At 41.9% G+C, this 26,363-nt stretch overlaps 2 protein-coding genes across 2 annotated transcripts; both read left to right on the plus strand.

The window, feature by feature from the left end:
* Positions 1 to 5,792: 5,792 nt before the first annotated feature.
* On the plus strand, positions 5,793 to 15,178 carry LOC145392805 (uncharacterized). Its single transcript, XM_080267091.1, has 9 exons — positions 5,793 to 6,001; positions 6,871 to 6,992; positions 7,853 to 7,992; positions 8,944 to 9,105; positions 9,602 to 9,727; positions 11,297 to 11,477; positions 12,033 to 12,207; positions 13,542 to 13,649; positions 15,061 to 15,178. Exons 1-9 carry the CDS (start codon positions 5,793 to 5,795, stop codon positions 15,176 to 15,178), a joined length of 1,341 nt encoding a protein of 446 aa, XP_080123217.1.
* Positions 15,179 to 18,207: 3,029 nt separating this feature from the next.
* LOC145392806 (uncharacterized) lies at positions 18,208 to 26,200 on the plus strand. The gene is made up of 9 exons (XM_080267092.1): positions 18,208 to 18,392; positions 19,648 to 19,769; positions 20,674 to 20,825; positions 21,407 to 21,556; positions 22,007 to 22,132; positions 22,822 to 23,062; positions 23,941 to 24,115; positions 25,489 to 25,574; positions 26,052 to 26,200. The coding sequence occupies exons 1-9, from the start codon at positions 18,208 to 18,210 to the stop codon at positions 26,198 to 26,200; spliced, it is 1,386 nt and encodes a 461-aa protein (XP_080123218.1).
* Positions 26,201 to 26,363: the final 163 nt, after the last annotated feature.

Raw genomic sequence — 26,363 nt, forward strand, 5'->3', positions numbered from 1 at the left:
GGTGTAGATTCAAGGATTATTGGTAGAGATCGAGCAGCGACTGAACGACCTGGAGCGACGACTTAGTGACGACATCCCCAGCGCGGAACGAACTCTCTGACTTGGCTCGTGTACTAAGTAGCTTTGGAGATCTCGTGACACATACTAAATAGCGATTTATTCTACCAGTTGCACTTAGCATTCTCTTGTATTTTATTCGCGGAAATTATGTCCATATTAAAGCGATACAAATAATATGCAAGAAAATATTAAGGTGTAATACTGGCATGCAAAATAAATCGCTGAGAAAGAGTTGTTTGCGAAGTCTCCAGTTCCACGTACAATACTACCCTTAGAGCTGTAGAGTAATAGGTTTTGAAATAGGAAGCATCGTAACATCTCTTCCTGAGCGATTTAGCTTGCACATTTTACCTTACCATTGTTTTGTAGGCTTTTTACACCGTTTTTTATATCGACATGTTTTCCTTTTGTAACATACGAGAGGATACTGAGGTGTGATGTGTAGAATAAATCGCTATGGAAGAGGTGTTAGGATGTCTCTAGAATAGTTTAGAATGCGGTCATTATACCACCCAATGCAAGACCGTCAAACCATCAGAGGTCAATCATGTCTGAGTGCCTTGGTGTGTGTGTGTGTGTGTGTGTGTGTGTGTGTGTGTGTGTGTGTGTGTGTGTGTGTGTGTGTAAATATTTCACACATGTTAACTTAGAATTCAGGTATACAGTAAATTGCACATTTTTCTCCTTGTATGGCCCGTATTCTTGGTTAAGGAAACCCCCTAACACCTTTTCCAAAGCAGTTTATTTTGCTTATTACAACTGACCGTCCTTTCGTGTGTTACTTAGATGATCCTAATATCACCAAATTCTGCATAAGTAACTTACAAAATGGTATTAGCGAGCCGTATCCAAATATAAATTGATAAGGAAGAGGTGATAGGGAGCTTCCTTAATCACACTAATTTCAAACGTCTCTCCTAAACGGAATAAAAAGTCATCTAGAAGTTGGAGAAATAAATAAAACAGTACCTCATCGCAGTGAAGGGGTAAAGAAAAATCAAAATGTCGAATGTCAGACGTGAATTTTTACTAAATATCATATATGAACCACTTATATAAATGTCCTATGATTATATTTAAAATTAAACTGAAAAATATATTACTTTCCGTTCACTACACCTGGAATGCATGATCCTATTCTCCTGGGCATTGAAGGCTGCATATAATCTTTTCATTTTAACTTGGCCCAGGTTTTCGTCCTTTTGAAGCATGTTTCACGTAGCTCGGTGGCAAAAAAAGATAATGCTACGGCTTTATACTATCTTTCTGTATGACTCCTTAGTGATTAGCATATTATTTGTGCGTTGCTGGATGTACGAGGTGAGTGGCAGTAAGAATTGTGAAGGAATTGAGTTTCTCAGAATTTAGAAAGAAAAGAAGTCTGTTTTTGCCCTGTTCAGAATTACTGGCTGAATAAAAGCCGAGAGTGTCGTGGCCTCGTCACTTGATTGTTGTGGTAACTGTTGTTGTGATTGGAGTCTGCGACAGGTGTGTGTGTGTGTGTGTGTACAATAGTGTATGTATGTACGTATATGTGCTCGAGTGTGTTTGATGGTGGAGGTAGTGTTGAGGGTTGTTACCCAAGCGACGGACAACACACACATACACAAGATACAGCATTCAGTAGCAGGGTGTCTGGCCGGGTGGTTGGCGGGGTCCCACACACTGATCCCTTGTCTAGCGTAGTGACTGTACAGGGGTAGGGAAAGCACACCACCGTAACCACAGCAGTCACTACCAGTCGGACACAACCAAAACCACAGCCAACCACCGCAACCGATCACCACAAACGTCGATCTTACCTGCTCCCTCAGTCACAATCACCGCACCCAGGGACATCACCACCGTCATCTACAACTACCTCCACCACCACAGCCACGACCACAGTAACTACAACCACCATCACATTCAAATTTCACCACAACAGTCACAACTAAAATAAATCATCACTACAACCACAGACGCAACCATCACAACCGCAACCACCAAATCAACCACCACCATCACCAATACCACGGTAATTCTAACTCTGCCTGCTGGTTATCCCTTTAGCTGCGGTAAGTTATACCGTAAGTCGTTCATATCTTTCTTCCTCTTAAATCTCTCACTACGATGACCACTGACTTCTTCCTAAGCGATTTATTTTGGTTATTGCTCCTTATTGTTCTCTTCTGTGTTACATATATCCTCCAGACATCGACATACTCTGCATAAACAATGTACAAAAGGATATTAACCAGCCACGCCCAAAAATAAACAGCTAAGGAAGAGGTGCCAGGGAGCCTTCATACTCTAAGTGAATACGGGCCTCATTGTAATGTTGCATTTTGTATGTTATTCTTCCTACCGATAGATTTCATTCGGTTTATTCGTCGTGGAGGGATTTAAAATAGTTTCCAGTATAATTAGATCCTTTATATTTCATTGTCGTTACCATCAAACGGTTTAATTCGCTGAGACCTCACAGGGAAAAGATTGGTCAGATATCCTACTGTACCTCATGGTGAAAATGACCAATAACTCTACGGTACTGCTGGGCTGTGTTCATAAGACGTACCTGGATATGAAACGGGACTGAGTCTCTTTGGTTAGTAGCCCTGTTTATCCTCCAGTCTGACTAAACCTGGCCATCAGCTAAGGTGAGAAGGGGCTACAGATATTTGTCAGGTGGGAACAAATTCGCTATAGTTGCTACTCACTTCACTAACAAAGTACTATATTTTCGTAAGTGCTATAGTCGCTACTCATTTCCACTACCAAAGTATTGTGTTCTCTTAGACTTAGGAGACTAACAATTTTGTCAGCGATGTATTGTGCATGTTTAACCTTTACACTTTAACAATAATTTCTGCTTTATTTGAGTCTTTTTGGCCATATGACAGCAGTTTATAAATTACATCTATTATTCCGACTAAATTACATCTATTATTCCGACTAATACCACACGATTTTATCAGTCTTAAAGAACCTTCCTCTTGCAAAATGAATAAATAAAATGATAAATTACCGGTAATCAATCCCGAGAACTTTGTTATATTCCAACCTTTTACCTGTAATTCAAGGCATACATGAAAACAACTTGTATAAATAAATTAGAACTAAGTTTCAATGTTCCATAAGCAGAAAAAAGGTAGTAAGTGAGAAGTATGTGAATGATCCATGACATGTGGAAATTTTGGGTGAGAGACACAGATTAGAGCCTGAATTCTTTATTTTCTCTAACGTTTCGGGCTACACAGAACCGAAACTTTAGAGAAAATAAAGAATTCACGATCTAACCCGTGTCTCTCTCCCATCCAACATTTCCGCTAATAGAGAAGTGTTACAAAGTCTGCTAATCCTATGAGCATACTCCCTCTCTCCGCCCTTTAATGATTGTGCCATACACAGTACATGCGAGTGGCGGTGGGTGAATGTTGTGACGACCAGTAATGCAGTCAAGGAAACATTGATTCCTACCCTGACCCCTCTCTCCCCACCCCTATACCTTCCCACCCTCCCTTACCTATCTCATTACCCACCATTCCTCCCTCCTCTACTTTCCTTCCCTACCCCTCACTTCATCCCCACCATCTTTTTTCTCCTCTCTTTACCTCCCCACTTTACCTTCCTCATCTACTTTCCTCCCTCCCTCCCTCCCTCCTTTCCCTCTCTCCTACCCTATCATACCCCTCTCTTTCCCTTCTTTTTACCTAGCCACCTTTCCTTACCTCCCAACAGGTAAAAATTCTTTCTGCCTTTAAATTATTTTCTTAAGCTTTAGAAAGATCATTTGTAGTTCCGTGTTAGAAACAGGCTCTATTAACCCAGCATTATTTTCCTTCCTAAATTGAATAAAGTTGTCTCTGGCTAAGATAAGCGATAGTTCTTTCACCTCAACTTTACCCAGGTTTTCGTCCGCTTGCAGCTTATTTCACGTTGCTCAGTGGTGAAAAAAGACAATGTTACGGCCCTACATCATTTCTGTAGCACTCGTGCCTGACTAGCAACGTATTTTGGTGTTAATCTCTTGCTACGTTTCAGTATTCAAGGTAGAGAGGTAGCATTTTTAGAGTGAAATAAGTATACAATTTATCATCGAACTGATGGGGTTTAAATTCTTACAACACTCATATGTTTCTCGCTTTTCCAGTTCATTCAGTATTACTGTCACTAGGCTCATATTCAACCGTCCACGTTCTTTCTCCCAGCAGGATGACGTAGCGGAAGTTTGAACACGGGCAGAAGCAGGAAGAATAAAAAAAGAAGTGAAAAAATAGCCACCACGAACAATTAGGAATTAAGTGCTGAAGGAGACGTAAAGTATAAAGATTTGGAGCTTATACAAAGACAACAGAAACAGAAATTCGGAAGGAGAAAAGGGGAATATAAGAAGCAGGGAAGAGAGGGTTTAAGTATTAGAAGAAGACATTAGATAAGGATGAAAACGAAAAAAGAATATGAAGAAAGAGGAACAGGAGTAGGCAAGATTCTGGGGAAGAAGTAGCAGCAGGAGGAACGGAAAATCGAGAGGAAGGAAAAGGGAATAGCCCAAGTTGGAAAGAGTAGAGTTCGAGACTATAATAAGATGGAATAAGAAGGAAGGGGAGCAGGACGATTCATAAATTTGATGAGAGAATATCTGCAGTTAGAAGTATCAAGGATTTGCTTAAGGCACGAAAATATTCTTTCAAGTAGGAGCAAGAACTGGGAGAGAGTCAAGAACTGAAAGAAGTAACAAGAAGGGAACAGGGAACGAGTAACAGGGAAAAGGGGTAACAGGTAACAGGCAACAGGAACAGGTAAAAGGGAACAGGAACAGGTAACAGGGAACGGGAATAGGGAAGGGGAACAGGTAATGGGGAATAGAAAGAGGTAACAGGGAACGGAACAGGCTCTTGTGAGTAGGTAACGAAACAAATAAAGTAATAAAGTACAGGTGAAAAGATTACTGAAGAGTGCGATATGAAGAACTCGAGGAGAGCATAGAAAGAGCCATGGAGGGAAGAATACGAAAGAAAAGTTACAGTATATAAAAGAGCAGTTGCAGGAGCAGGAGTATGAACGGGAAAAATCACAAACTTAGAAGCTAACAGGGCAGAGGAATGGATTGAAAGAAGTATTAGCAGAAACTTCGACAAGAAGAAGAAAGAAGAATCACGCGGTAGAGGAAGCAATAAAAACAGGAAAGAAATAGCAGAGGAAACATGAACTGGAAGAAGTAGCATAAACAGGAGCTGTGAAGATAAGCAGGAAAAACAGGAACGGGAGGAAACTGGAGAAAGAAACGAAATTTAGAATTATAACAATAAAATCAATTTAAGCAAGACAGTCAGGGAGAGTTATTAAGTAAAAACGAAGGAGACTCATAGAACGTCGAGAAGTAGAAACAGGAATGGAAAATTAAGGGAATCCAAGACGTAGAAAACTACTAAGGAAAAGTGAGCGAAAAATTAGAGGAAAATTAGGGGAAAACAAGGCTTAGGAAGAACAGTAAAGAAATCAACACGTATATAAAAAACAAACTTACCGAAGTAATAAGGGGATAGTGATCAAGGCGAGTAAATACAGAACATAAAAGAAGTAATCAACACATTTAAAAAAGTGAAAGATTACGTAAGACTTAGAGAAAGACAACAGACGGTGGAGAAAAAAAAAAAAAAAAAAAAGGATACCCAACGTCTCTTCTATCTACTTATAGCCAAACACCTTAATCCCGTAATTAAGTACACCAACGAAGCATCAGGTTCATGATGGGCAGCGGAGGCAGCAAGAACCAAGATCAAAATTGCAGTGGGGGCGCCAGTGCTGAGGCCTTGGAGTGTCAGAGGGAACACAGCGGTAGCATCAACTGTATGGTGATGAGCGACGACGGGTCCCTCATCGTTACAGGCTCCGATGACACTACGGCCTGTATGTGGAGTGCTCTCACCACGCCCACAGAATGTCTGGGCGTTTTGAAGTGAGTTGCATATTGTTTAGTTATGTATTTCATCTTCATCTCTCAGAGTTTGCATCTGTCCTTGTCTCACCTCTCCTCTCTCTCTCTCTCTCTCTCTCTCTCTCTCTCTCTCTCTCTCTCTCTCTCTCTCTCTCTTTCTCTCTCTCTCTCTCTCTCTCTCTCTCTCTCTCTCTCTCATATATATGAGCCGATAGGCAGAGGGCTGTACGCTTAGGACCTTCCCGGAACAGTGCCTCGCCCAGCAACTCTGGGATCCAATGGGTTATGGGAAATCTATCAAGTGAATCAGTAGTCATCTGTGACTATGAAAGTGAAGGCCTTTGAACCGGCAAAAGATCTACAAACAAACCTGAGATCAATAATCTTTTGTATCTATTATATTTAGCAAGGACTACTAGGAAAAGAGAGTTCATAACCTTTCCATTGGCCTTATTTTGGTGCGGCATAGGAAAAGTTGGACATTTATCTTAGTTATTAGTTGTTACTATTTTAACTACTACTCCTTCTGTGTGTTTACTCCTAGCATCGACAATTTTTCTTCAGTAACCTACACTGGGGGGAAAAGATGAAAAGGGTAATATGTACTGCATCGGAAGAGGCGATACAAAACCTCCAATTGGCTAACTTGAAAAAAAAAAAAAAAAAAAAAAAGGAGGGGGGGGAGAGAGAGAGAGAAAAAAAAAAAAAACACGGTATAACAGTATTATATAATAGACGTCCCCTACCCTGCCTTCAGGGACCACGACAAACACATCACTACAGTCTGACTACAAATGGTCATCAATTAAGCTGAAAGAGGTTAGAGATCTTCGTCAGGCTAGAAAACACATTGTAAATGATACCAAGAATGAGCCTTTTCTCTGTTGCAGGGGCCACGATAAACGCATCACTTGTGCGGCCGTGTCCAGTACGTTTGTCTTCACAGGATCAGAGGATGCCACTGTCAGGAAGTGGGACATGTGTACGTCGGAGTGTTTGTATATCTATAAAGGTTAGTATGCTTACACACACACACACACACACACACACACACACACACACACACACACACACACACACACACACACACTCAGTACAGGCACACTCATATACACATCGTCCACACATACCTGCACTTAGGATGCATTCACTTGTAATTATAACTAAAATTAATTATATTGCCTACACAAATAGCGAACAACAAATATGATACATGCAAAGACAGTCAAATACACTTACATCTCTCTCTCTCTTTCTCTCTCTCTCTCTCTCTCTCTCTCTTTCAGTGATATTTTGAACATATCTATTGAATCATGACTTTTCCAACCACCTACAAAAAATACGCATTGTCATGAGCACTGATATCTTTCTTTTTGTTACTTTTAGAAACAAAGGAAGTCTGATATACAATGTGGTGTGGCACATAATGTGGGAGTATTTTAGGAGTCAGCTCCCGGGACGACCTAACCTTAAAATACATGTGGGAGTATTTTAGGAGTCAGCTCCCGGGACCTAACCTTAAAATACGGGGTCAATAGTAATCTATGCATAACAGTAGTGATGAGCTCGCAAAACTCTCTGCTAGGAACTTGCCTTAGTTGATTTCGCATTGCACACTTCGATCGGTGTGAATGTCTACTGCATGATGTATTCTTTTTACCACCGGATAATTTTATTTGGGCCTTCTTGGAAGGAGAGCGATAGCCAGAATTTAACCTTTTCCCATTCTGACGAAGTTTGAATGGGGAACGGGTGTCTGTGGGAAGAGCAATACAAGTGAAAGTAGAAGTGACGTTAAGGCTGCTTGCGTGTCAGAGAGAGAGAGAGAGAATAAAACCAGTAACCTAACCTAACATAACCTCATGCCAACAGGTCACCTACAACAAGTGCAACGCATCATCTGTTGCGGGGACTTCGTGATCTCCACCTCATACGATAAGACAGTCAAGGTGTGGCAGATGGATGCAGATGATGTGATGGATGAGAGTGAAGCTTGTATCCGAACACTGGAGGTAAATTTTGGTCTTTCTCATTCACCCACAGGTTGCCCTCCTATGTGCAGGGTGGTCCATATATAACGCTCTTCTTCCACTCTGCTGGGCTATCTTTCGTGTGTTGTAGGGGTGGTTCAGCGTTATCAATGCCTTTCCTGCATCAGTTATTCATTTTGTACTCTCTCTGCCACATCCCCGCCCACACTTGCAAAATGGGCCATCACCGCAACGCACAAGATAGCGATGAGTTTCTAGTGGAGTACTATTTACAGACTACCCCTTAAACCTGTTATATAGCCAGGCACCTTAATCCTGGACGGGGTGGCCTCGAACGAATCGCTTCCTTGTCACCCTGTTCTCTGTCATCGGGTTCCCCTCCCTCCATCCCACACTATCTTCATTCATTTACCTCTCTAACCCATCCCTCCTCTTCGTCTTCGGCCTACCCCTTCCTCTTCCCCTTCCTTCTCATTCATTAATCTCTCTTAATCATCCTACTTCTCCATTTATTTCTCCATATTTACATTCATTCTGCATATGCTATCCTGTCTTGTTTTCACCTGCGGTTCTTCTAACCATGATGTATAAAAATGAAAACCAGTCATCCTACTGAAGGAAGTAACTGTACTCCTCTTGAAAATACCAGTCTAGTCTAATCTAATCTAATCTAATCAAGCCAAACCAAATCCAATCAAAATAAGGCTAACCCAACCAAACCCCATACAAACTAACCCAACACTATCCAGCATAGCACAGAACAATATAACATAACGTAAAATGGCATAACATAACATAACATGGCATAATATAACATAGAATTGCATAACAGTCTAACCTAACCTAACCCAACCTAACCCAACTTAATCTAACAACTTCTCCTATCCTGACCTAACGCTAACCTAACCTAACCTAGCCTAACTCAACTTCTCCGTATCCAACCTAATCCAACCCAGTATCCCCTCACCACAGGGCCACTACCGCGCTGTGTACTCGGTTATCTTCATAGCAGGGGAGGACACAGGAGGACTGAATGAGGAAGGCCTTAAGATAAATCCTGGTGACCTTATTATCACTGGCAGTACTGATAATACAGCAAAGTCCTGGTCCTTGGATCTGGGGGTGTGTTTAAAGGTATGATTTAAATCTCTCTCTCTCTCTCTCTCTCTCTCTCTCTCTCTCTCTCTCTCTCTCTCTCTATATATATATATATATATATATATATATATATATATATATATATATATACTTGAATATACATATACTGTATATACATATATATGCATAAATATACGTGTATATACATATACTGTATATACATACTCACACACATTCATATATATATATATATATATATATATATATATATATATATATATATATATATATATATATATATATATATATATATACCTTATATCTTTGTTTACATAAAATCATCTGCCTGTGATGATGATGATGATATAGATGGCGATAGCCCTCCTAATATCGATGACAGAATGCAGTTAAAATAATAGTAATAATAATAAAAATAATAATAATAATAATAATAATAATAATAATAATAATAATAATAAAAATAATAATAATAATAGTGATGATGATAATACCTGTCACTTCTACAAACCAGACCTTCAGTAAACACAGCGCTCCCATCACCTGTATGGACTCCGACCCCCAAGGACGTCTGCTGTACACGGGAAGCCACGACTGCAAAGTTAATGTTTGGAGCATCGCCTCGGGAAGGTGCCTTAGGGTGAGTGAAAACTTATATCTATATATTAATCTATCAGTCTACCTACTTATCTATTGATATATTAATCTATCAATCCACCTATCCATTTATCTATTTATCTATTGTCAGACGCCTTAATCATGTAAAGGGTGACCACAGGTAAAACGCCTCCACGTTGCCCTGCCGTCTGCCATTTGACTACCCTCCCTTCAACTCATATACCCCTCTCTCATACAACTCTCCATTACATCCACTCCATCTCATTCTTGATTTCCTCCTTCTCCTCATCTCCTCCCCCAACTCATTCATATACAATCTTCTTTCATTATCTATTCTCTCCACAGGGCCAAACCTTCTCATAGTATTTTTCTTAACACTTTGAATCACCTCTTATGTATACCTCTTATTGTATATATGGTCAGTTTACTCTTAATTGGTGTTGGAGAGGGTCGCCTTCACGTGGTGGCACTATGTCCAAGTGGTATAGGCCTACAAACGTTTCTCAGTTCCCTTCCTATACCCCAAAAGGAGGATGGTGGACTGCAGGACAAGAGTAAATTCAGCCTGCATTTCACTGTGTTCACATTCAGATGAGCCTAGGTTTGTCTCTGCTACTACTACTACTACTACTACTTCTACTACTCTTGGGCCCAGAATTACTATCTCACCATCTTTAATGCTGAGATCTAACAATAGATTTACACTAGAATATGGTGATAGTCACAAAGTGGTACATTTTTTCCGCCACTGTTCTGCGTAAAATAAGCTGTAAAAGATAAAACATATCGACCAAATTAAGATGAACGAACTATTGTTGGTATGTTTTCACCTGATAGAACTGGGCCATTCCAACACCTTAAATAGTAAGTCGTAATTGCATGAAATTCGATGAGCATTAATTCTGAGGTAGAAATGAATCTCTTTGGTAAACAGTTAAACTGACCATCCAGTTTGACTTGGCCATCTGACAGCTTAAAGGGGTTAAGGATCTCTCTCAGGTTAAAGTAAGCACATTGTAGTACTTTAACTTTAACTTGGCGTAGATTTTCATCCTTTTGCAGTTCATTTCCAGTGGCTCAGTGTCAGAAAAGGATAACACTATGGCTCTGTACCCCTTTCAAAACACTCTCTCGTGATTAGCACCATATTCTAGTATTAGTCTGTCATGGCAACTCAGCATTAATATGGAATGATGACAACGTTAGAGTAAGTTAGTTATATTACTAAACTTTTTGCCAAGATAATATTTTTAAATCTAATCTTGCTATATCCAGATAACATAATGCAGCTTAGAACAGGGAGCATCTCTTCTGGTAGGAGTCTTACAAAGTGTTAGAGTTAGACTTTACCATATTCTCTCTGAATTAGGAGGTCTGTCTAGCATCTCTTTCTTAGCGGTTTATCTTCCAAGGTAGCCAGGTGTAGCGAGGGTTAGCAAGGTTAAGGACATATATTGGATGGAAAGGTGAACAGAGAGTCAGAATTATGATCACCACAATCCATTCCTTTTAGATATATCCACTGTACTACCACATTTGTTTATATAATTGTTTTTACATGCCATTTCCTTAATTTTGTTTCCCCACGCAGACACTAGAGGGCCACAAGTCCACCATAACTTGCCTGAAGGTGGTCAATCGCCTTCTGTACACGGGCAGCGCGGACTCCAAGATCAAATGCTGGGTGAGAGAATTCGGGGACTGTACCAGGACGTACAAGGTGTCGAATACCGAGGCGAGCGTTGTTTATCTCAAGTTCCAAGGTGGCCTATGTGAGTTTTTTTTTTTTTTTTTCGTAACGTTTTGCGAGGTAATATTGTGCTGTGTGATGCGCCTTTGTTTTTGTAAGGTTGTGGGAGGAGGTAATACTGTTCTGTGTGATGTGTTCCTGTTTTTGTAACGTTGTACAAGGTGATATTGGGTTGTGTGATGTGTTTTTGTTTTTGTAACGTTCTGGGAGGCAATTATGTACTGAGTGACGTGCCTTGCTGTCACAATGCTGTGGGGAGGAACATCTTCACGAGGTGGCACTGATATAACCGAGCAGTGGAGCTGTTCATATACACTAAGTCACTCTCCCCCGACAAGACGATGGTGGATTGCAGAAGTGGGGTAGTTTCAATCTACTGTCCACTGGGTTCACATTCAGCTGAGCCTGTGGTTGCAACTAGTAAGCTACTAGCACTACTACTACTGCTACTACGACTACTACTACTACTACTTCTACTACTACTACGACTACTACTTCTACTACTACTACTACGACTACTACTTCTACTACTACTACTATAGCTACAGACTCTCAAAGCTCCATTCTTCTCTTGCAGTATTTGCCGGGTACACAGACCACTCCCTCCGTGCCTTCGATGCCAAGAGTGGGGCCCTAAAGAGAGATTACAGGGGACATACTGACGCTGTGAACTACGTGGCCGTGAGTGGTAGGAAGGCATATACGGCGAGCTCTGACGGGACGCTTAGAGTATGGGATATAAGCAAGATCAGGTGTGTGTGTGTGTGTGTGTGTGTGTGTGTGTGTGAGAGAGAGAGAGAGAGAGAGAGAGAGAGAGAGAGAGAGAGAGAGATCCCACTGATGCTACAAAGATCAGGTGAGTTGCCTAGCTCTAACCTCATGTAGAAGCTGTTTTACAAATCAAAGCTGAACAACTTCAGTCATATTGGTGTGCCTATTTCCCACCGAGTTAAACACATATCTCCTGTGCATGTCCTATTATGTTTTCACCTTAATTTCGCCAAGATTTTCATCCTTCTGCATTCTACTTCGCGTAGCTCAGTGGTATTAAAAGTCAATATAATGGCCGTACATACTTTCCATAACACTTTTTTCGTGACTGATATCAGATTCTAGTGTTCATCTATTGTTGCAACTCGGTATTCAAGATAGAAAAACAAGAGTATTGGTCAGAGTAGGAGTACAAGGAGTATATTAATGGCTGAAATCCAACTAGGTATTCAGCTGATATGCGTTACTAATTACTACGATGCCTTTGGTTAATGACACAACATTGGCAATAAAACTGTCCAGTTTCTGATGTCGGCCCTCGCACTGTGTTGTACTCGTATACACTTTACACATTGTTGGAGAGGGACACTCTCAAGTAGTGGAAACAATAACATCAGGCGACACCATTGCCCAGTTATACAAACTTCCATCCATTGATCTTTGTCCGCTGAACCGAGGTTGGTGAACCTTAGAAGAAAATCAACTTCAGCCTGCAGTTCACTGTGTCCACGTTTCAGATGAGCCTGGGATCATAACAATACCAACTGTGCAATGCCAACAATGCAATGTCCACAAGGTAAGAGTAACTCGGGCCCCAGTCTAACCCGTCCTTCATACTCTCAGCCACTTGGGTTCAGAGGTAAGTGATATATATTGCTGTGATTGCAGATAAGTATGTCAGGGCTTCTCTTACTTCCTCTTTCTTCATGTTACTGATGTTCCCAAGTGGCAGACTGAATTGTTATTTCTGTTGGCGTAGTGTCTGTTTGCCGTCCGCTTTCATTTCACCTATGGAGAATATCACTTACCTATACTTTGCTATTAAAAAAAAAAAATTGAATGAAAGGAAAATGTGAGTGACTGTGTAGATGAGAAAGACTGCTAGAAAGAATGTGAGTGAGTAAGAGAGGCTGCTAGAGTGAGTGAGTGAGAGCGAGTCCATGATTTTTTTTTAAATGCGAAAGAACGAACTCAAGTGTAAGAGTGAGAGAGAGAGAGAGAGAGAGAGAGAGAGAGAGAGAGAGAGAGAGAGAGAGAGAGAGAGAATATGAGTGGGACGGCGAGATATCTGGAGCACCTCCTCTATGTCTTGCAGTACAGACGAGGAGCTGTTCCAACTCTCGGCCGCCACAAGAGCGTCACGCAAGCGGACCGCGGTCAGCCCCATCGTCGGACACATGCCAGTGTCGTGCACGTATTCCGAGTAAGTCTGGTGAAGAATTTCGTCCAGTGAGTGTGTCTGGTTTTTCCTCTTCCCCTGCGTTCATCCACCTTTCGTTCAGAGAGTTTGTTTGTCCCTTTCCTCACCCCCCTCAGTTCGTGCACATTTCTTCCAGTGAGTGTGTCTGACTTGGGGGAGAAAGTCCGGTGATTTTCATCCGGTGAGTACGTTTGGTCCATTCCTTACTCCTTACAGATCGTCCACCTTTCCACCAGTGAGTATATTTGCCTCTTTCCTTACTCCCTATAGATCATCCACCTTAACTTGGCGAAGCTTGTAATCCTTTTGTAGCTTTTTCCACTTAGCTCAGAGGCAGAATAAGTCAGTACTACAGCTCTAAATCCTTTCCATAACTTGCATATAACTGTTTCTTGACTGGCAACATATTCTATTGTTAATCACTTGATAAAGCAACGCATTCAAATAGGAGAGATGGCAATTTTAGGCCAAGTTGAAGTGGACAGCATATAAAGCAGTCACTCCTACACCGCTACCTACACTTCCTTTAACTACTGTAGATACAGCTCCATGATCGGACACAGGCCAGTACCACATACGTATTCTGAGTAAGATGGACACGGAAATTTAGTCAAGGATTGTGTGTGTGTGTGTGTGTGTGTGTGTGTGTGTGTGTGAGAGAGAGAGAGAGAGAGAGAGAGAGTCCCCCTACATTTGAGTGCTCTTATCCGTGCTTTTAAATGTTGTCCACCCCATCCATTATAGAGGGGAAATAGGGCGATGATGATGATCATGATCATGATGGTGGTGGTGGTGGTGGTGGTGGCGGTGGTGGTGATACTAGACTATCGAAGGCTTGAATGATGAGTGAATAAGTGACCCAGTTATCTGGGAATGTGAAATTAATCTACCACTTGTGTGTTTTTCTGTTTCTGTTTCAGCATATATTACCCTACTTGTAATAAGCTGGAAACAGAATGAGTAGTAGTAACCGTAGCAGAAGTAGTCATAGTAAAAGTAAAGTACATGTAGCAAGAGCCAGTGGCAGCAGCACTGGCAGTAACAGCAGCAGAAACAGTAAAAGTAGCAATAGCAGTAGTAGTACAAGCAAGACACTAACAATAACAGTACAAGTAGTAGTAGCAGTGGTTGTAACAGTAGCAGCTGCAGCAGTTGTAACAGTCGTAACAGTAAAATTAAAAGTATCAGTATACGTACCAGTAGCAATAGAAGAGGCAGAAGTCGTAGGAGTATTAGAAACAGCAGTATAATTAAAAGTATTAGTAACAACACAAGTAGCAGTAGCAATAGTTGTAACATTACTAGCAGCAGCAGTAAAATTATAAGTATCAGTAGGAGCACAAGTAGTGGTAGCAGCAGAAATCCCAGGAGAAGTACAGTAGCCATAGCTCCATCAATCACCTTCTCTTCACAGTGACGAAAGCTACACCACAGAGTCTGAGGAAGACCCAGCCAACCAGGTAGACATTGACGATTACATAACCCGCTACCTGGGCGACGATGTTGATGTCACTAGCTCTCCGACCCAGTGATGGCACCCAACTAACCCATTTAACCCACCCAACCCACTGATGTAACTCAGCTAACCCATCTAATTCATCTACGTATTCTATCTTACTTAACCTACCCATTGACTTCGACGTCTATATCGCCACCTGAGGATGATGTTGATGTCACCAGCTCCCCAGTCCAATGAAGTCACCCACCTAATCCATCTACGTCACCCACTAACCTAATCTACTCACTAACCTAACCTACCTACCACACAGTTTCCACATATGGCCAACCATTCACTCATAGACCTCACCCTCTCACACAGTGACTTCTTCCTCTGACGCCACCCAGCTAACCACGGTGGCACACCCTCCCCGTCTGTACCCCACCCACCTATCCAACCATCCCACCTACCTGTCCCACCCATTCCACCCTCCCATCCCACCCACTTACTTCACCCACCCACAAACGAACCCTACCCTTCCATAACCACTATATATCCTATGTAACCCAGTAATGTATGTAACCATAATTAATGATAAATTATATATTGTCGCAGTTTAATTATTTTCCTCTAAGAATGACTGGATAACATGTTTTAAACTTTTAAGGTGTCTTGAATTAGTTAGTTTCCTCACCAACTGAAGTTTCTTATTTTATTTCTAAGTTTGAGAGACGATTTAAATAACATTCTATGTTTCTTTAATATTTCAGTGAAATATCACTTCATTTTGGCATATTTCTTGAGTATTCCTACTGTTTAATTTTAATTTTTTACTATCTGCTTGGTTAGTTTGTACCTTTCACGGAGAACGTTTCCCACAGTGATAGAGTTCGTGCCGAGTGGATGTCATGTAGCACTCAAGAGAAAAACCTACTTGTGATATGGATATTTATAAATCAAGGACGAGACCAAAGTGATTGCAAACATATCAGCGTTTTATTGATCTGTGTCCTTAGGGGTGAACAAATTTGAGGCGTTAGTAATCTTTGGAACATTTTTCAATCCATCCATCCATCCATCCATCATCCAATCCTGCATTGCCCCATGAGGAGCGTAGGAGCCCGGGGCTAGGCAGTTGGTCTCAACATTTAAGATGAGAGTGACCAGCCTCACTCATCCCTGAGTGGCATTACATGAGCAATCAACCCCAACCATCCCTTGGATATAAACCTTCACCGGCTTAATCCGATTGGAGCGCAATAATTACCCACTAAACCACCAGGCGCCAAAATTTGGGTATATGGTTACCACCCAGCGTAGTAAATGGTTTTCTGGTGCACAGGAAACCATTTGGCTTGTCACTCAGTGTAGAGTCACCCACAGGCTGAAGGAAGTGGAAAGAATGAAGGAAAGAAAGACAGAAGAGGGAGTGTAGAGTCACCCGTTGGCAGCAGGAAGATATACGGGTGATGGGCATGGTGTGAGGGAGAAATGAGGGTAATGTGGCATGTAGATGTAATATTTATTAAGGTGAAACAGATAGATGGTAGGTGAAGTGAGAAAGATCCTAGTGATATATAAGTGGGGCATGTGTACAGTGACGTGTAGGTCTCTCCTAACCTAAATATTGTAATATCGTCCGATATGGCAAAGTCTACAGAAAAATATGCGTTATCGGATTGAAAATATAAGAGGGAAATTTACCGAGAAAGAGAGAGAGAGAGAGAGAGAGAGAGTGTACCATGACGCGTGAGCAAGTGTGGTCGTCTGGGTGAGATGTAAACAAACCACCCCGACATCTGCTCCCGTATCTCTGTTCAGTGTACAGTGATCTCGACGAAAAGAGAGAGGGCAGGTGAGTGGGGTGGTAAATAGTGGTCTTATCTGTCTCTCTGTCCATCTGTCTGGCTGCTTACCTGTTCATATATCTGCCTGTGCATTTAGGTCATTCTATTTATGTTTGTCCAGTTGCCTGTGTTCATCTGTCTCTTGTCTTGAAATCCATCTGTCTGATTATTCACCTATATTCCTTGTCCTTCTCTTTATCTACCTAGACACGTACCTATGTACCTACCTACCCCCCTGCCTACTCACCTACTTATCCACCTGTAAATCTTCTCTCCCTGTATCTACCTAACTACTTACCTACGTACCTATCTACCTACCTATTGTCTGTTTGTCTACGTATCTACTTATCTGTCTAGTTAGTCATGCACCTGTTATTCATTAAATATCAATTTTAAAAAATTACCCAGCTCCGACGTGATTTTATGATCGCTTACACCATGGATAACCAAACACGTTACTGTTGACCTTTCAGTCTTCTCTCTTTTCATTCTTAAGGAAGCCCATTATAATTGTATTTGTCCTATAAAAACAACGTTATCATCTCAGTATTTATACCGCCTATAACGTGATCTTATCATATCATTAGAAGAATCAGCCATTCTAAAAATACAAAAGGAACTTTTTATGACTGGTATATAAAACAGAGAAGTGAGCGGGTGAGCATGACGTGAAACATGTGTGTTGGTGGAGTGTTTTGGTTACGGTGTGGTTGTTGGTGCTACCACCTTGATCCCCCCCCCCTCCAACCCCCCCCCCCGTTCGTCACCTCAATCCCCCTCCCCTTCTTCCCTCGCTCACTCTGCCCTTCCCATCTATCCCTAGCTCTCCCTACTTAATACCCTTGCCCTTTTCAGATTTTCTTCGCTTTGGCCTTACTCTTCCTCACTCTTCACTTTCCAACCATACCAATCTCTTGATGAAAGAGAGCTAAGTGTGTGTGTGTATATATATATATATATATATATATATATATATATATATATATATATATATATATATATATATATATATATATATATATATATATATATATATATATGCGTGAGTTTCCATTCCTTTCTCGATCACTTTCAGTTTTCTCCACCCCTCTCCTTTCATCCCTCCACTTTTTCTCTTTATTCCTAGAAGCCATCATGGGGGTAACAGGCAACAAGGAGGCGGGACCACGGCCAATGGAAATGACGTGACTGATCCCTCCAATCCTCAGTCTCTAGTGCTTTCCTCCAGTTCTCCACGTTATCCCTCCATCTTTTCTCCCCATCCCTCCAGGTCAACATGGGAGCGACGGGCAGCAAGGAGACGCGACGCTGGCCGCTGGAGACGATGTGTGACCACGACGGTGGCATCAACTGCATGGCCGTGTCCGATGACCAGTCGCTGCTGGTAACTGGCTCAGAGGACAAGACGGCAAGGGTGTGGGCCATTGGAACTGAGAAGACCGAGTGTATTGGCATTATCAGGTGAAGCGGGCAGTGTGGAAGGTGCTGTATTCATTTTGCTCTAATTTAACCCAGATTTTCTTCCTTTCGCAGCTTATTCCACGTAGCTTAGTAGCAGAATAAGACAGTAATACGGCTCTACATCCTTTACATAGCACTTCTGCGTGACTGGCAGCGTAATCTTGTGTTTTTCTTCTGTTAGAACTCAGCACTCAAGACGGAAGGATAACAGTTTTAGGTTAAGTTAGAGTAAAAAGAGCATAGCGAAATACTGGGGAAAAGTGGGTGGAGATGTAGCCAGAATGGAAGAGATAAGGAGTGGTTGGTGAAATGGAATTCATCACCAACTTGTCGAGTGCATCTTCGCCTCGATTAAAAAAAAAAATAATAATAATAATAAAATGAATGTAGTGTATTGGCATTATTGGATGAAATTTGGTATGTGGAAAGTGTAAGAGGTGAGATGGAGGGTGGGAAGTGGTGATAAGTGATTGATTAAAATAACGATTCATGGCGGCGCAACATCATAGGTAACTGCCTCCGACTATACATACAAAAATTAAAAGGAAGTTAAGAAGAGTGCTGGGATGAAATGTGGTTTGGGAGATGGGCTATTTAGTGGAGGCAACGAATCATGACTGCGTAACATCATAGATCACTGCCACCGAACAACCATACATTAATTAAATGAAAATAAGTAAAAGTTCTGAGGATGAAAAGTGGCGTGGAGTACAGGCTGTTGGAAATGAGATGCCTTGGTATGATAACATTACTGGGTGAAATTGTTAGGATTGGGTGTGGGAAGGAAGTGTGGGAAGTGCTTTGGACATTGCTAAAAACTCATCTAAGCTTAATTTGTATATATATCTAATCTTTTTGCTTCTTCTTTCGTTTCACCTAAGCTTCAAGTTGTGTTTAATTCTAACCCTTTTTCTTCTTCTCTAGTTTCATCTAAGCTTAAGTTGTGTGTGTATATATATATCTATATCTATATCTATATCTATATCTATATCTATCTATATATATATATATATATATATATATATATATATATATATATATATATATATATATATATATATATATATAACCTTGTTTTCCTCTTCTCTTGTTTCATCTAAGCTCAAGTTGTGTATAAAGCTAACCTTTTTTTCTTCTCCGGTTTCAACTCAGCTTAAGTTGTGTATAAATATGACCTTTTTGCTTCTCCTCTAGTTTCATCTAAGCATAAAATGTGTATAAATCTAACCTATTTGCTTCTTCCCTTCTCATTTAGGGGTCATACCAGCTACGTTACCTGCCTCACCCTCAACGACACCTACGTCTTTACAGGATCGGCAGACAACACCATCAGAAAGTGGGATGCTATCTCGTGCAACTGTCTTTTCACTTACTATGGTAAGAGGAGGGAGGAGAAGAGGGTGAGAGAGAAGTAGAAGAGGAGAAAAAGTAAATGAGAAACAGATGCGAAAGAAACATAGTGAGAACGAAAAGGAAGAAGGGTGAAGAACAGGAGATGAGGGAAGTGATGGAGGGAAGGTGAAGAGAGAGGTAAGGGATGAAGGAAGAGAAGATAGAGGAAATAGTAAGTCACTCTCAGCGTCATCTAGGTCTTCACAAGATAGACACATAACATGATTAGGAATGGAACGCGTGCAATTGTCTTTTCACCTACCATGGTAAGAGTGAGGAGGGGGTGAGGAAGAAGGGAAGGGAGATAAGAGGAAAGGAGGAGAAGGAAGTGGGAGAAGAAGAGAGCAGGAGGGGGGGATGGAAGGTGGAAGAGGGTGAAGAATAAGGAAAGGAAATGAGGAATATTGGCTTAACTTTTTTCTGTACCGTGACATCAATTTAACTCTTGTCACCCTTTTGCATTCCTAGGCCGCCTTTCCCCTCTGCTCTATACCATACCAAGCTTTCGGTCATAAGAAGAGCCTTACCAAAATCCCATGTTTTACCAAACCTCCTGTCCTATAAAGCCTCCTGTTCTACCAAATCCTTCCGTATCAAGCCCCATGTCCTACTAATTCATATTTTTCTTCTTACCAGCTATTCCTCATATCTTATTCTCTACCAAGCCTTTCCCAGGCTCTACCTAGCTTTACTCCCTTTGTCCCCACGCTCTACCAAGCCTCCTGCCCTACCAAGTTTTTCCCTATCAAGCCTCATGTTCTACCAATTCATATTTTCCTCCCTATCAGCTGCTCCCCAAGTCCTGTTCCCTACCATGCCTTACCCAAGTTTACTCCCTTTGTTCCCATACTCTTCCAAGCCTCCTGTCCTACGAAATGTCCTCCCACAGGCCACGAATCCCGAGTGGTGCGTCTGGTGTGCACAGGAGAGTACATACTGAGTGCCTCCATGGACGACACTGCCAAGGCCTGGCTCATTGACGAGGACGATCTCGAAATGATCAGCTCCGACGACGGTTCTGCCTGTGTTCAGACATTTAAGGTGTGTTTTTAAAAAGTTAGAGGGGATAATGAAGATTTTTAGCCTCTACTGTAATTATGAATCAACGTTCTTTATCATGTCGTTAACAAAGTGTATGGTGCTCGAGAGGAACTCTTTCATGTAGTGGCACTGATATAACCGGGCATTGGAGCTGCCCATCGATACAAACGTCCCTGAACTCCTGCAGGAGGACAAGAGCCTGCAGTCCACTGGGTTCACGTTTCAGATGAACCTGGGCTACATCGCCAACAACAATGGTATTAATAACTACTGCTGCTGCTGTTACTACTACTACTACCACTACTACTACTACTACTACTACTTTTTTACTATACTGAAATCACTTCCATTCATCCTTCCATTTGGAAATTATATTGCTAAGATCAAAACCACAACTACTACTATTACTACTACAGCTACTATTATTACTACCACTACTGCTAGTAGTAGTAGTAGTAGTGGTATTAATATCACCTCATTTTATTAACGTGCCATATGAGGAAATTAACTAGATAAGGAAGAAGTGCGAAAGAGCCTTCCACATAATCTGTTTTTTTCAGTCATATTTACCTCGTTCTCAGGGCCACGCGGAAGGGGTGTGCAGTCTGATTGTGGTGCCCGGCGAGGAAGACGAGGGGGGCTTGCAGGTTGGCCGCGGAGACTTGATCATTACGGGCAGCTTCGATAATACGGCAAGATCTTGGGACTTTCAGTCTGGCAAGTGTCTGAGGGTAAGTCATAAGGATAAATTCAAAGGGGGGGGGGGCTAGCGACGGGTAGAACAGACGTAAGGCACGGACCGTGAAACACAAGACACGATGTTGACAGTGAAACGGTGGTTACGTTTTCTCCTTCTCCCCCCTCCTCTGTGTGTGTGTGTGTGTGTGTGTGTGTGTGTGTGTGTGTTAGGTTATGCTCTGCTAGCTAATATATGCTGTGTTATAATTTACTCTACTCAGAAACAGGCTATACGTCTCTAATTTAAACTACGCTAACAGTTACCTTAATGTTACTTTCTCCAACTAACGTAATCTAACCAAATCTATCAAAATCAATCTTGCCTCACCTAACCTAACCTAATATCACCTGATTTAACCTAACCTAACCTCATTTAATATAACCTAACCTAACGTAGACTACTATACTCTATTCTAATCTAACTTAACCTAACTTACCACCAGAAATTCGAGGGCCACACCAACTGCGTGACATGCCTGGCCCCGGACCCCACCACTAAGCTACTCTACACCGGCAGCTCGGACAAGACTGTGAGATGCTGGGACCTTGAAACTGCTGTCTGTTATGCTGTTAGTGTTGGAGTTTTCTTTTTGTCCCCCCCCCCTCTCTCTCTCTCTCTCCTACTAAATAGTTTTTAAACCCCCTCGTGGTATACATTTTTCTCCTGGTTCTCTTCCACTTCCCTCCTGTCAGTGAATGTTATAGGAAATTGGACCCATGTAGAAATAGCATTTTTATATTCAGAACTGACCCTAGAATAATCTCCAGAAGACTGATAATTTCCGGGATATGCTGCATGCCTTCATCCGCAGTTACATATTCTGCCACATCACCACAAACACAACTAACTTCCACAAATATCACTACGACTTCAAATATACTCTTTTCACTTTAAGTTGGCCTAAAATCGTCAGCTCTTCATCTTGAATGCTTAGTTTGGAAAGGATTGGAGGCCGACACATTGTCTTTTTCTGCCACTGAGTTACGTGATATAAGTTACAAAATGACGAAACCAGCCAAATTGAAATGAAAACCTCGTAATCCCCACAGCAATGCCACAACTACAGCTGCCATTACTATCACAAGTGCTCAAAGGTCCTAGCCAATAAATACACACACTGCCACCACAACCAAAAAAAAAAAAAAAATACAATAGCCACAATACCTACCATCGCCACCACAACTACCCACAGGTCCTGGCCAACAGATACACAGATAGTGCCACTGCATTCACTATAACCACAACAATTGCCCACAGATCCTGGCCAACCACCAAGGTCACGTGGTGTGCGTGGTAGCGCTGGGTAAGCTTCTATACAGTGGCGATGGCAACGGTGACGTCAAAGTGTGGGAGATGAAGCCCAGGGATTACTACGCGACCCATTTCCAGGTCCAGCGCAAGGCCTTTATTCGTCCCCAGCCCCTACTTGAAGACCCTCTGTACGCCATCACCCAGCACAGGAACACCGTCAACCAGATTATCTTGCACCACGGCATCTGTGAGTTCGTGTGTGACTGAAATTTTAGTGGGCTGATTTTGTGGGAGCGTTGTTTGTAATTGTGTGTGTGTGTGTGTGTGTGTGTGTGTGTGTGTGTGTGTGTGTGTGTGTGTGTGTGTGTGTGTGTGTGTGTGTGTGTGGCCAGTTAATCGGTGTAGTAGAACTCCCAAGTGTAGCAGAAGAAACTCAAGAACAGGACTGAAAAGCTTTAGTGTGAAAATTACTTGGGATAAAAGTATTTTAGTGTCGAGTCCATATTCCCACTTTTTTATTGATTCACACGTTATCCTACCCCTCACTCTCACCCCTTATGTCGAGTCCACACCTAATGCTTACCTGTACAATCCTACACACACCTCTCAGTTTCAGCCATCCCCTTTACCTCATTCCATTTTTCTTTCTCTCCCCCACTGTACAAAGTTTGCAGCTACAGCCCAACTTAACCTAATCTAACCTAACTCTCAACCAGCTTCTCTCTCCTTTAATGTACAGTACACTCTCCCAAAAAAGTATCGGCACTCTTACAGCACGTATCATTCTGAAACATGGATGAAGCATTGTGATCTGGTAATTTTTAGAACTCAAAATTGCAGAAAGATTCACTTACTGGGTGGTATATGTTTTGAGGCATATTTATAGACTCATGTGTGTCTGCGTAAGTTGCTCATTTTCACAACCATTGCACCCAAAGGGGCCGATACTTTTTTGAGAGAGTGTACACAGCCTACAGTGACATCCTAACATGGGGGTTCAACATATGAACCTAACATGACCCCATCCAACCTATGCTGACCTAACCTGACCTCACCCAGCCATCCCTAACCCAAACTAACCTAGTCCAAGCTTAATCTTAACTTCTCTTTTTTTTCCCCCCTCAGTGTACACAGCCTGCAGTGATAATCTAACGCGGGCATTCGACGTACAGAGCCGTGAGATGGTTGCAGTGTTCACGGGACACAAGATAGCCGTGACGTGCATGGCGATCTGCGGCTCAAAGCTCTACACTGCCTCCACCGATACAACACTTATGGTTTGGGATCTCGCACGTCGCAGGTATCTATTATAATAACCTAACCTAAGCTAACCCAAACTAACTTAGTCTGACCTAACCCAGTCTCACCTAACCTAACCTAACTTAACCTGCATAATCATCTGTGGCATTAAGATCCACACTGCCTCAACCGATACAATGCTTCTGGTCTTGAATCTCGCACGATGCAGGTATACGAGTATGCTGACCAAACCTAACTTATTCCAACCTAACCTAAGCTCATTTGAACTGCATGGCTATCTGTGGCACCAAGTTCTACATTGCCTCCACCAGCACAACACCTATGTACTGTTATCTCGCACAACGCAGGTACAGTACATATTTCTCCAACTACAGTTACTATATGACTTATAGCTATAATCATATATTTATTATATATGCTCTCTTTTCCTTACTTCACCGAGATAGAGCCGGAAATCATGAGAAAGCAGCCTCATTCAATACGTTCAGTCTCCCAGCAGCCTCTGTAATGGTCCACACAAAGCAGTTTTAAATAGTTCACGAGCAGGCCCCAGTCGCTTCATTTTTTGCCTCTTAAAGATCACTGACAGAGAATCATTCCCTCATAAACCAATCCATTCCAAATTGCTTTATTTCATTCTACCACCAATTACTCTAATATCAAAACCTATAACCCGAGTGCATTAGTTTTGGTGTGTTCTTGCCGCTACCAGATGATTTTATTCATATTCAAAGAGCACCCTTGCAGTCAAAGGGACAATGAAGGCTACATTCAACCCCTGCTGTCGATAAGTCTCTCTAGTGCGGAAAAAAGTTAAGATATGAACAACAATATATAAAAGACGTCCACTCTTCAAGGGCCTTATGTTTGTCAACTTGGGGGTTTCATTAAAGCATTTGTTTTAAGCTGACAAGAATCCCTAAACCCTTTCGGCTCAGTTGATGGTACAATGTAGTCAGACTGGAGGGAAGATCTGTCCAGCAACCAAGGAAGCTCATACCTACCTCATTTCTAGGGTTCATCAAATTTCGTGCAACCATGAGTCGGTGTTCAAGATGTGGGAGTGATTCGGTTTCTTCAGGTGAAAAAAAAAATGGTACTTCTTCTGTAACGATTTACTCAGCACATTGCCCCTAAAATTCATCTTACATGTTATTTCTAGCATTTTTCTATGCTGACAGCGCGACTCAACATTCAGACTGTGGCAGTGATCCACTCCCTTCGGGTGAAAACAAACTTTTTCGTACTTCTTCCTTAGAAGTTTGATTTACATGTTTCACCTAAATATTCCCTTGCATGTTATGTATACAGAGGAGAGAGAGAGAGAGAGAGAGAGAGAGAGAGAGAGAGAGAGAGAGAGAGAGAGATGGACAGCGTTTGCATCAGTTACACTGCTTTTTCTCTCCTCCACAGTGGCGAAGAGAGGCCGGAATCAAGCAGCAACAGTAGCAGCAGCAGTAACAGCGACACTGGCAGCAGCGGCAGTAGCGATGAAGAAGGTGATTCATAAAGAAAAGGCAGTGACAGCAAAGACACTGAGTACATTACTTTCAATTTAACACCAACTTCCTGTCGAAGAGAAACAGATACAGTATATGACTTTCTACCCGTATCATCCTTATGTTTCTGTCTCTCTTTGTTTATAATATTGTCACTGTCTGTCTGTTCATATATCTGTTTATCCGTCCATGTCTGTGTATCTGTATATCCATTTGTTTATTTGTTTTCTTGTTTGTCTTTCTGCTTGTTTATCTACCTGTATATCTGATCATTTATTTGCCCTCCTGTCCGACTTTCTGCTTCTCTCTCTCTCTCTCTACTGAGTTGTGAGATTTTGAAAACTCACTCATCTCCCCCCTTCTCTCTCATACTTCTCTCTCATCCCTACTCTGCCTCTTCCTCCTCCCTCTGTCTTTCACTTACCCCTCCCTCTCCTGGTATGGATGCACTTAAGTATTTCATTCACACGAAGGCAGCGTCCACATCCAACATCTGCTGGTGCGGGCGCATGCAGGAGGAAGTTTTGTATCAATGTAACTCATATCAGTGGACCCACAGAACGCTGGCGGGTGCGGGAGAGAACTTCCTTGAGTGGTGCAGAACAGTTGGTGTGGACGCGGTCTAACACCAGATGATGTTCTTAAGCTAAGGGTAAGCCAGATAGTCGCTGACTTAAGCTATATCCAGTATGTGTAGTGAGGCCCCCCACGTATCGCTCTTCTCAGCAAGCTGGAGTCAAAGGCTTTTCGTCTCAACTCTTCTCTTACTGGTTCCCTTCAACCTCTGTC

This window comes from Coenobita brevimanus, chromosome 23 (assembly GCF_032717465.1).
Source record: "Coenobita brevimanus isolate Jiangsu-jjx chromosome 23, ASM3271746v2, whole genome shotgun sequence".
Taxonomy (NCBI): Eukaryota; Metazoa; Arthropoda; class Malacostraca; order Decapoda; family Coenobitidae; genus Coenobita; species Coenobita brevimanus.